This window comes from Mangifera indica, chromosome 17, assembly GCF_011075055.1.
Source record: "Mangifera indica cultivar Alphonso chromosome 17, CATAS_Mindica_2.1, whole genome shotgun sequence".
Taxonomy (NCBI): Eukaryota; Viridiplantae; Streptophyta; class Magnoliopsida; order Sapindales; family Anacardiaceae; genus Mangifera; species Mangifera indica.
The window spans coordinates 4,278,153-4,290,922 of record NC_058153.1 but is presented as its reverse complement, the minus strand read 5'-3'; the positions used below and the strand labels follow the sequence as shown (position 1 = coordinate 4,290,922).

General features: G+C 32.2%; 2 protein-coding genes across 2 annotated transcripts; both read right to left on the bottom strand.

The window, feature by feature from the left end:
* Positions 1 to 55: 55 nt before the first annotated feature.
* LOC123201084 (protein LURP-one-related 6-like) lies at positions 56 to 1,809 on the bottom strand. The gene is made up of 3 exons (XM_044616535.1): positions 1,464 to 1,809; positions 588 to 836; positions 56 to 431 (listed from the first exon to the last, which is right to left on the bottom strand). Exons 1-3 carry the CDS (start codon positions 1,695 to 1,697, stop codon positions 252 to 254), a joined length of 663 nt encoding a protein of 220 aa, XP_044472470.1. The 5' UTR covers positions 1,698 to 1,809; the 3' UTR covers positions 56 to 251.
* A 7,356-nt stretch (positions 1,810 to 9,165) lies between these two features.
* LOC123200974 (protein LURP-one-related 6-like) lies at positions 9,166 to 11,053 on the bottom strand. The gene is made up of 3 exons (XM_044616405.1): positions 10,710 to 11,053; positions 9,737 to 9,985; positions 9,166 to 9,569 (listed from the first exon to the last, which is right to left on the bottom strand). Exons 1-3 carry the CDS (start codon positions 10,941 to 10,943, stop codon positions 9,390 to 9,392), a joined length of 663 nt encoding a protein of 220 aa, XP_044472340.1. The 5' UTR covers positions 10,944 to 11,053; the 3' UTR covers positions 9,166 to 9,389.
* Between the last annotated feature and the right edge of the window lie 1,717 nt (positions 11,054 to 12,770).

Genomic DNA, 12,770 nt, shown 5'->3' with positions numbered 1-12,770 from the left:
AATTAAAATATTTAAATACCCTAATATTATTCAATCCCAGAGATAATGTGATGCATAATCAAACTTAAGTACTCATTAAGCAATAATTATAAACAGCTTTTTCAAGAGTCATGTACATTGTTAAATCAAGAAGGTTATATAGTCATTAAACAAAGGAAAAGAAATTAAGCATGCACAATTAACAATTAGTAGCATCAACAGATAGGAGAATCTCTCATATAATTAACAGTGTGGGAGAAACCATAATCTGATTAATTGATCTCCTTATTCATTATATTCGGAATTGATTGGCACCTAGTAGATTCGCCATATATGTAATCTAGAGTGGCAACTATGCCAACAACAAAAGCTTGATCGATTCCTGGCTTCACCTCTATGTGATACAGATCCTTGTTTGCCGTCAATTCCTCTATCTCTTTCTTCATTCCAATCTGTCATGTAATCACCAAAATCAATAATCACCATGTAGCTTCCACCCACAAAAGAAAAAAGAATAAAGCAAAAACTTTGGCTTATCGCATCAATGATTATACAATTTTGTCAAGATTCCAGTCAGCCTAATTGACTTCACTGATAACATTATTTACCTGAGCAATAATGTTCCCTTTGGAATCAACAATGCTGCAATCTCTGTCTGGGAAATAGCCTTTGATCTTAAAGTCCCAGGCTTTGTTGCTTGAGCTGCAGGTTTCAGTGGAGATCCTTGTGGCATTGCTCCTCACCAGGCATGATGAGTTGGGTTCCTTTAAGCTGAAAACTGATTTGTGAAATCCTTCATAATTATAAGCGTAACCCTTCCATTTCCTATGAGTGCTTAAGGCCTGAGCCAGACCTCCCTGAAAAAGAGACATAATTGAGTTGCTTCAAACATAACAATAGAATCTAACTGTGTGTGCCTATTTATCTTTACCTTATCAGTGTGACTGTAAAAGCATATATACGTGCTTCTCTTTCCTTATTAATTTGAATTTTCGAGTATGCATTGAACTAAAAGAGAAGAAAAATACTTGGAAGCATTTATCAGAAACAAGGAAACTTACTTGTAGTAATTGTTCTCTGCGTTTTAGATGAATTTATCACGTGGGGTTTTCCCAAGCTCGTCTGTTTTAAGATACTTCCCTTTCATTTTTCCCCAAAAACATTGGAACGGATGAACATAATCAAATGAATCAGCATAATTTTTTTACCAAAAAACAACCCAGATATTGATCTCTCTCTAATTCAACCCATTTACCTCCTATAAATTCTTCAATACTATATATATATATATATATATATATATATATATATAGAAAGAAAACAACAATGCACGTTATCTGAAGAAAGATTTCGAATAAAGCACACCATTCATTTCATCAGCTACAAATCTACATAATTAAGGGAACTTGAATTTGTATGTACATAAATATCCATGGATGCCTCCATGAATTAATTTGAAATAAATCAGAGAAACGAGATAATACCTTTCGGCGGATGAGAACCAGAGGATCTCCATCACCATCTCTTACAAGGAGTTCTCCTTTAGTACCAAGAACTCCACAGCCTTCAATTTTGAACACAACCTTTTGGCTGCAATTTGTTACCACAAATCCTCCGCCGTTAACGGCATGAGGCCTCTCCCTCACGACGAGCACCACCTGAGAAGAAGAGCAGTATATCTTGTTGATGATAGGCATGATATTCGCTTTCGCAGTCATCTTTAGTTAAGAATCCCAGCGTCTATTTTATAATCTCTACATTGTTCAGTTTAAACAATATATAAAGGGCTTTGCTCAGTTATTATTCTATGTTTCTTGGGATCAAAGGTTTGGCCAACTTTGACAAAATAAAATACTGAACGTGGAAGAATATGTAAAGCATTTTGGTGAATTACTTATCAACGAATAACAAGAGTCCGTGGGCGCATGTGTTATATAGCTGGAGATGAAGATGCATGCATCAAGTTTGATAACAGCAGGAAGATTAGCTCTTTCGCGGGTAGATGAAAATATCCACAAGTGAATGATTGTGCGAAAGAATTAAATTTAAGGAGATTTCAACATGTTTCAGCCCGTTGCTTAGAAGCCTATGTTCACACAATCAATCCCAAAAAAAAAAAAGTGTCAAGAGTATCAATAAGTAATATAAAAAGGTTCCATGAATGATCTTTTGAATAATAATTTACCTGTAAGAGTATAGAGTGTCCTGGTAGGTAAGAATATGTTGCCCATATTCTGTTTGTGCAAAGACTTTAGGTATCAATTCTGCACATTCATGTTATTGGCCCACCACTGCACATTCAAGTTAATGGCTTCTGCACATTTTAATTTAGTGGCTGTTTTTTTTTAGTCATATTTTTTATTGTACAACCTATTTAAAAGGTGTTTTAGTGTTGAATAAATAGCATTGATTTTCCCCTTTATTCACACTCTATTGTTCCTGTATATATATTTTTTAAGTAACATTGGTATGAGAGTCATCCTAAAAAGAGAACAGTAGCTTTTTTCTTACAGCAAGATATTATCAACGGCATCTAAAAATTACGTACAAGTTGCAATTCCCTCCTTCGATGGCCATTACGATCATTAGAGCATATTGATAGAGAATTTTTTGAGATCTAAAAAGTATTGGCAAATCGTTTCCGATGGAATACCTGAGCCAGTAGTTGGCACAATAAATACAAAAGTAGATGGACTAAAGTTAAAAGATCTTAAGCCAAAAAAATTTTTGTTTCAAGCTATCAATCATTCAATCTTGGAGACAATTCTTTACAAAGATACTTTCAAGCAGATTTGGGATTTTATAAAGAAAAAGTATCAAGGGTTGGCAAAAGCAAAGAGGCAAAAACTTTAAGCACTTCAAACGGAGTTTGAAACGTTTCGAATGAAGTATGGTGAGTCGTTTACAGATTACTTCTCACAAGTCATGTCAATTGCCAACAAAATGCAGATCCATGGATACAAGTTAGAAGATGTCACCATTTTTGAGAAAATACTATGATCCATGACACCTAAATTTAATTTTGTTGTTTATACTATAGAAGAGTCAAAGAATATTGATGAACTTTCACTTGTTGAACTGCAAAGTTCCTTATTGATTCATGAATAGAAACTCAATCAGCAAGATGAGAATGAACAAGCATTGCAAATTTCTACCAACCATCAGTTTTTGGCTTCAAATAAAATGGAGAGGAGCAAAGGCAAAGGATTAAAGGATCACAAAAATTAGCAACAACAATCAGATTCTCAAAGAAAAGAAAGTGAACGCAACAGATCTCAGACGAGTACTCACAACTCAAAGTCAAGAGACAAGTCTCATGTCCAGTGTTATCGATGTCCAAAAGGAATAACTCAAAAGTGAAAAGTTGTTGGATATTGTACATTCTAACGTTTGCCAACCAATCATTCCTACTTCGAATAGAGGTAAATGATATATCATTACTTTCATTGATGATTTTAGTACAAAAATTTGGGTCTATTTTTTACAAGACAAGTCTAAATGTAACATCCTTCCCTAGAAGTACTATCTACCGAAAGAGAAATATTACGAATTAATATCTAGAGCGTCTATTTTTTTTCTTTTAAAATATTTTAAAATGAACACATCACTAAAAGTGTTTAGAAATTATTCTAAGAAAACTAAAAATCTGGAAGCGAACAAAAGATGTATATACTCATATGAAAACTCATCTGAAAGTATTTAAAAACAGGGAGTAATCATATACAATTGTACAATCATCTCAAAAAGTCAAAGGTCAATAAGAACATGCGACTATATGCATATAATATAAACCAGAGATAACATATTCCAATCGAATCTATCTTTGCTGACCTGACCCTGCCTCGCAGTTACCTCGATCACCAATACCTGCAATCATGAAAGAAAAGGAAGTGAGAGATAAGAACACTCAGTAAGGGAAAAAATTAAGTAAACTATCTCATTTCCTGTTCTAACTCACTCTCGGGACTCAATCTCACATCATAAACTTTATAATCAAGCGAGGAGATAATCTAGTTTATTCTTTACTATTTGGGGTCATAGTTTATCCCATATGGTGTCTATTTGATACTTTCTAGAAGTTAACTATAGAGATTTGACACTTTTATAAGCTCGAGCTTTCTTTCTTTGTCTTACTACATCATTTCTAAATCTGAATTGAGCTCTACTGCAAGCAAACCCTACTGGGGGTCTATGTCCTACTACGAACGTGCCCTACTACGAGCAGTATAGTGTAAAGTGCCCCCTCATAGTTTATAACATACATGTGTATCTTATATCTTACTAATCTTGTTTTCATCTAAATCTATTCATAACTCACCAGACCATACTCTTAGGATGACCCATAAATCTTGAGCCCCAAATTCCTTTTCTTGCTTTTCTTTTTCTCTCCTTTCTTTCCTTTCCTTTCCTTTCCTTTCCTTTCCTTTCCTTTCTTTCTTTCTTTCTTTCCTTTTTCTCCTTTTCTTTCTTTCCCAAAAACTGTGAAATTCTATTCATTTGATAGGACAACCTTCTTTTTCATACAATTTTACAGCCCAAATGGTCTCTAATTCATACAAGCTATATATCGTTGAAAAGAGGATTCAAAGAGCTTTCCAAAAAACTATAATAGCACTTATAATTCATTAGATAAGGCAACCAAAACGTGAGATGAAATCAATGGCAAAAAACTGTCTTCACTATTTATTTGGTAAAACAGTCCTTTTGATTCATACAATATTTAACAGTTCAAATGATCTTTAATTCATACAAGCTATATATCATTGGAAAAATAATTCAAAGAGCTTTCCAAAAAGCTATAATAGCACTCATGATTCATCAGATAAGACAGCCAAAACGTAGGATGAAGTCAGTGGCAAAAAATTGTCTTCACTATTTATTTGGTAAGACAGTTTTTTTATTCAAGCAATTTAACAGTCCAAACAGTCTCTAATTCATACAAGCTATATATCATTGGAAAGAGGATTCAAAGAGCTTTCCAACAAGCTATAATAGCACTCATAATTCATTAGATAAGATAGCCAAAACATGAGACGAAATCAGTGGTAAAACTGTAAATATTATCTAACCCTCTGCCATCAACAAAATCACACACATAGACACCCCAAATGGCAAAACAACATTTCTCAACTTCAAAATCATCATTTATAACATAGATCCAAAGAACCAAAAGCCTAAAACATGCAACATATCAAGGATGATACCCCTTATCTTGTTTCAAGTCAATCTTTGCAAGTTGGTTCACTCCTTCTTGTTTTGTTTCTTTTATCACCAAAATCACTTTAAATCAACACCAAAACATACTAACATATTCATATAACATGCATTCAATATATATATAAACATAGAAAAAGAGAAAAAGAAAGAGATCTTTTGGTTACCGAGTTTCAAAAGTGTTTCTTCTTCTTTTCTTTCCTTACTCTTCTTTCAAACTCTTTAAATCATTCACTTTCCTTCTAAAAATGAAGAAAACAAGCATGAAGGGGCTATTTTTTCTGGAAGGGCGGAGAAGATGATGGAAAAGTGGAATTGCCTTTTTGTTTTTGACTTTTCTCTCTTATATGATCTTTATCTCTTTTCCTTTTCTTTATTATTTTTTTTAATATTTCTTTATATATATATATATATATATATATATATATATATATAAACACATACATGTGAATATATATATATTCTCGAAACATGATTAAAAGACGTAAATGCCCCTAGAACGTACCTGAAGATATTACACTAAAGCTCTAATATTTTTCACAAGCTACAAAGCAATAGATGAGAAAGAAGTGAGAGGTTCAATACAATTGTTGTATACAGATTGTGGCAGGGAGTACAATTCACATGAATTTTCTTTTTTTTGTGAAAAACATGGCATTAAACGACAATTGATAACAGGTTACGCCCATCAACAAAATGGAGTATGCAAAAAAAAGAATTGTACAATCCTAAACATGGTGAGAAGTCTGTTAGTGAGGAGCAAAGTTCCAAAGAATTTTTGGTGAAGAAAATTTGTGGCTGTGGAATGAAAGAGCTAAGCAACACATTCCTATAGACTTTGATGAAGAAAAAGATAAAGGACTACAACTTGTGAAGGTTTCACAATAACCATAGTTTATTCAAAATGAGTCAATCCCTTAAAACTCACTTGTGGTGGCAATAGAAAAGCCACGTCTAATAAGAAAAATACCTGTATAGATGAGTGACTTCGAGGTAACAAGAAGTGATCAATCTAAGGATTCTCTTATATATTTTGCTTTGTTTTCATATTGTCATCATGTAACATTTGAATAAGCTATCAAACAATTGAAGTGGAGAAAAGTGATAGACAATGAAATTGCAGCCATTGAACAAAACAAAACATGGGAATTAACTAAACTTCCAAAAGGATAAAACATTATTGACGTGAAATGGGTCTATAAGACAAAATTGAAGGAGAATGGGGAAGTTGATAAGTACAAGGCACAGTTAGTCTCTAAAGGCTACGAGCAAGAGTACGACATTGATTACAAAGAAATTTTTGTCCCAATTGTTAGGCATGATATAATCAGATTGGTGATTATGTTGGCTACACAAAAACTCATGACCTATCTTTTAATTATATATAAAGTCAACCTTCTTATATGGAGACTTCAAGGAATAGGTATTTAGTAATCGACCTCCTAGTTATGTTAAGCTTAGTGAAGAGTATAAAGAGTATAAATGGAAAAAAGCTTTGTATGGACTAAAACAAGCCCCATGGGCTTGGTATAATCGTATTGAAGCTTAATTTTTAAAGAAAGGTTTTCACATATGAACTTATGAACATACACTTCTCATAAAATTGGAAGATGATAGGAAGATGCTTATAGTTTGCTTATATGTAGATGATTTAATTGACACTAGAAATGATGAAGCCATGTTTGATGAATTTAAGAAGTTTATGATGGTTAAATTTGATATATCTAATTTTGGAATGATTCATTATTTACTTAGTATAAAAGTTATTCAATCTACGGCTAACATCTTTATTTCTCATAAAAAGTATATGTAAGAAATCTTAGATAGGTTTCAAATGAAGGACTGTAACCCATTGACAAAAACAAGTATAAAACTTATAAAAGATCCTGAGGGAAGAAAGGTGGACAATACTCTTTATAAGCAAATAGTGAAGAACTTGATGTATTTAACTGCAACAAGACATGATATAATGCATGTTGTAAGTCTCATTAGTAGATTCATTGAGTGTCCAATAGAGATGCACCTCTTGGCTACAAAGTGAATTTTCAGATACTTACAAGGAACGACTAATTATGGATTGATGTACAAGAGTGGTAAGAAATCATATTTGTTTGGCTTTACAGATAGTGACTATATTAGAGATTTGGATGATAGAAAAAACACATCTGGTTACATCTTTATGATGGGATCAAGGGCAATCTCATGGTCATCAATAAAGCAAGCAATTGTAACTTTGTTAACAATAGAAGTTAAGTTTATAGCTACAACAACATGTGTTTGTCAAACAATCTAGCCTTCAAAGATCCTTGAGGAGGTTCATTTCAAACAAGAAGGGCCCACTTTCATATACTGTCACAACAACTCAACTATAAAACTATTAAAGAATCATGTCCTACATGGGAGAAACAAACATATCAATATAATGTTTCACTTTCTATGAGATCTAACAAAAGAAGAAACTATTGATATTGTTTACTAAAAAACTAAGGATCAAGTTGTTGACATATTTACACAGCCATTTAAGTTGGTTGCATTTCATAAGCTTAGAAAGTTACTTGGAGTTTGCATAATTGAAAGTTCAATTTAGGGGAGGGTTTCTTTATGTTGCCATTAAACTAATATTATAAACATTAGTTTAAATCAGGGATTATTTAATACTAATTTACTTTAATTGTGTTGTGTGTCCTAGTATGTAAGTATTTGTTGCCCATGTTCTATTTGTGCATAGACTTTAGGAACCAATTCTGCACATTCAAGTTGGTGGCCCACTACTGCATATTCAAGTTAATGACCTTTGCACATTTTAATTTAGTGGCTCTTTTTTTGGGTCTTATTTTTTAAAAGTGTTTTAGTTATTGAATAAATAACATTGATTTTCCCCTTTATTCACTCTCTATTGTTCTAGTATAATTTTTTCAGTAACAGAATCTAATTTGTCCCTCTTGACCCTTATATAATTTTTTATATTTATAAGATAGACATGTACGGTTACATTTGTTAAATGTGACATTCATTAATAAATTTGAATTTAATTTCATTTCCATTTCATATGGAAAATGGATAAGTATGCAATCCCATTTTGGTTGGAAGTAATAACTTTCAAATTCTGGACACATGATAAGAGATGAATAATATCCTTTGATAGGTTGTTGCCTCTAGGTAAAAGGTCATTTATCCGCATGCTTGGTTAATCCATGTGTAAAGGATTTAGTTGGTCACCATCTATGTAGCTTGTCACTTTTAAAGTGGTTCATCTCCTTACAATGACTTATTGCTTTTTAAGCATTATTTCATAAGTTTGGCAAAGAAAGAATTTTGCTATGTAACACAGAGAAATTGTGAAATCTAGTTTGGACCAAAATATTTGTGTATTTTCTTGGAACTTTTTTAATCTAAATATTATTTTGTTAAAAAAAAAAGAATAATATTAGGTTTACAAAATTTTTAGACAGAAAAGTTCTTTTTTACAATATTAAAACTCTCAATGTTTTTTTTTTTTTAACTAAATGTGTCAAATGGGTTGAATAAGCCAAGTCTGACTCAATATAATTTGGTATGGTCTGCATCAACACAATAGAAAAAAAAAAAAGGTTATGCTAGACTCACAAGCTTAGCAGGTTATACCCCGAGTTGTGAGATAAAGCCCATGAGTCAATCCGACATGATTTGCTAAAAAATTATAATTTAGTAGGTCAATTTGCAAAAGAACGCAGGTCAATCTACTAAGGTCGTGCCCTGAACCCTAAGTTGAATCGACTCAATACAAGAATCTATCAAGTAACAGGTCTCTGCTTGGCTTGGCATGCGAGCCCGATGGGTTGCTCGACATGGTCTAGCTTATTGCTACCCCTGCTAATGTAAATAAATGTAAGTAAAAACCTTAAAATATTATTGTAGCTAATTAATTAGATATGATATCCACTTCAAAAAATCGTATAAAAACCATAATATTATTAAATCTCAGAGATAATGTGATGCACAATCAAACTTAAGTACTCATTAAGCAATAATTATAAACAGCTTTTTCAAGAGTCATGTGCATTTGCAAACCACAAAGGTTACGTAGTCACTAAACAAAGGAAAAGAAATCAAGCACACACAATTAACAATTAGTAGCAGCAACAGATAAGAGAATCTTAATCTATAACCTAATTCTCTCATATAATTAACACTATGTGGGAGAAACCATAATCTGATTAATTAATCTCCTTATTCATTATATTCGGAATTGATTGGCACCTAGTAGATTCGCCATATATGTAATCTAGAGTGGCAACTATGCCAACAACAAAAGCTTGATCGATTCCTGGCTTCACCTCTATGTGATACAGATCCTTGTTTGTCATCAATTCCTCTATCTCTTTCTTCACTCCAATCTGTCATGTAATCACCAAAATCAATAATCACCACAAAAGAAAAAGGAATAAAGCAAAAACTTTGGCATATCAATTGCATCAATAATTATACAATTTTGTCAAGATTCCAGTCATCCTCATTGACTTTACTGATAATATATCTTCCAATCACTTATAATATTATTTACCTGAGCGATAATGTTCCCTTTGGAATCAACAATGGTACAATCCTTGTCTGGGAAATAGCCTTTGATCTCATAGTCCCAGGCTTTGTTGCTGTCGCTGCAGGTTTCAGTGGAGATCCTTATGGCATTGCTCCTCACCAGGCATGATGAGTTGGGTCCCTTTAAGCTGAAAACTGATTTTTGAAATCCTTCATAGTTATAAGCGTAACCCTTCCACTTCCTATGAATGCTTAAGGCCTGAACCAGACCTCCCTGAAAAAGAGACATAATTGAGATGCTTCAAACATAACAATAGAATCTAACTCTGTGTGCCTATTTATCTTCACCTTATCAGTATGACTGTTAAAGCGTATAGACGTGCTTATCTTTGCTTAATTAATTTGACTTTTCGAGTATGCATTGAACTAAAGGAGAAGAAAAATACTTGGAAGCATTTATCAGAAGCAAGGAAACTTACTTGTAATAATTGTCCTCTGCGTTTTAGATGAATTTATCGTGTGGGTTTTTCCCAAGCTCGTCTGTCTCAAGTTATTCTTTAAGATTTTTTCATTTTTTCCCAAAAAACATTGGCTTGGATAAACATGCAATGAACAAATCAGCGTAATTTTTTTCCAAAAAAAAAAAACCAATATTTTTGTAGAATTGTGAATAGAGTTATGAAATAGAATCTAAATTCAATAAAATAGAAAAAAATAATATAAAATAAATGAGAATCATATCAAATCAGATTAAATTAAAATCATATTGATTAAGATCAAATCAGAATATAATTAAATTATATTCAGATCAAATAAGATCAAAATATATTTCATTCAACAATATTTATCGCTCTCTCTAAGGGAATTATATGCATGCAACCCATTTACGTTCTATATATATATATATATATGAAAATAATAATGTAAGTTATCTAAATATCCATGCATGCCTGCATAAATTAATTAACTTGAAATAAATTAGAGAAACGAGATAATACCTTCCGGCGGATGAGAACCAGAGGATCTCCATCACCATCTCTGACAAGGAGTTCTCCCTTAGTGCCAAGAACTCCACAGCCTTCAATTTTGAAAACAACCTTTTGGCTGCAATTTGTCACCACAAATCCTCCGCCGTTAACGGCATGAGGCCTCTTCCTCACGACAAGCACTGCCTGAGAAGAAGAGCAGTATATCTTGCTAATGATAGGCATGATATTCGCTTTCGCTGTCATCTTTAGTTAAGAAGCTCTTTTATGTTAATAAACCCTAGCGTCTGTTTTATAAGCTTTTCATTGCTCAGTTTAAACAATATATAAAGGGCTTTGCTCAATTATTGTTCTATGTTACTTCGGTTCAAAGATTTGGCCGGCTTTGACTAAATATTGAAAAAATAAATAAAACACTGAACGTGGAAGAATATGTAAGCATTTTGGTGAATTACTTGTTGAAGATGTTGATTGTAAATACACGCGCCCTTTATGGCTGGAGATGAAGATGCATGGACAAAGTTGGTGGAAGAAGGAAGTATGAAAGTCTAAAGGGCATTCGAGCTTTTGGAAAAATTTGGCAGGTGATGACCAGGAAGAGAATATTTTCTAGAAAACAATATTATGCGTGTGATTAAATGATTAAGTGTTATTTTATTTTTAATTTAAAATTATTTAATTGTATGATAATATATATTTATTCATATAATTAAAATAGATACGTAGAATTTTATTGTTTTTAACATAATACTAATAAATGGATGTATATTTATCTAATTATAATTTACTTTGGGAGGGAGCAATGGCATATTGGCATCTTCTTCAATTTGACTACAACTAGCGTTTGTGTCACTCAAAAGTTAACCAAAGTCATCTGGCTTTCCTACAACAAAATATTCTCTATGTTTATCACTCTGCGTGGCAACTAATCTCTGCTTAAGATGTTGTAAAAAATATGTTAAAGCCCGGTGTTAGTTTAAGTGACAAATGAAGAGATTCTAAATATAAAAAAATAATAATTTAATTTTTTTTTGAAGATATTTTAAAATTAAATTTTATTGTGAATAAATAAATAATCGTATCACTCAACTATATACTATCATACATCTAATTTTATATAAAGTTTAAAAGAGAAATTAGTCGAAACTAAACAAATAATATTAAAACTAAAGCAGCAACCATGTAATGCGAATCTTTGATGAATCCGATATAGTGATTATGGATTTGGTCATTATGCTGTAGGGTTTACTGCTCTAACAAGCTGGATCAGGTTCTAGTAACATAAAATAAAAACTAGAGCAACAAGGGCAACCCTTAAGCCCAAGCCCATAAATGAATTGTCGGTCTAGACCGTCCGGAAAGCATGAAGCTAATGTGAAAAGGGCAATTGCCATGCAATAATGGTGATCTTATCTTTTGTGGGATAAAACACGAAATGATATTTGCATCTTTATCACTAAAACTCAATAATGTTAGCTTACACGGGAAAATGCATTAAATATGGATTTACTTATAGTGTAATTAATTAAAATAGGTGTTACACAAAAATGATTTTCAATCAAGGGTTATATCATTTGCAATCTACAGGCTATGGTTAGATGAAATTACTCCTTCTATAAAATGTTCTTAACTCAATTTAACATATTTCCCTGTATATTGAATTATCGTCGAACATGCAAGAGTTTAATTGTCGATTAAGACCATTTCAACAAATTTTCAGACAAAAAAGGGAAAAAGTTTAAGACATCATTTGTTTTCATCTTTGATTGCTTAGAGTGTAAAGGTTTATTTGTGTTTGAATCAATAATCAAAAAGATATTGATACAGTTATGAGCTTCAAGCTTTTGGGTTGTAGGATTTATTTGTAAAATAGATTTTATTCATTGTGGCTTTTTGAATTGTGTGAATGTTACTATGATTGAAGAGGGTTAGAATTGAGTAAAAGAGAAATCCGGCATAAAATTCATTGATTTTTAAAGAAATGTTCACCATTTGTGATTCGCATCTAGTATGCAAGTCATGCATGGTGGGAACAAATGGATGTACAGCTAAATGATATTTACCATGTGTAAC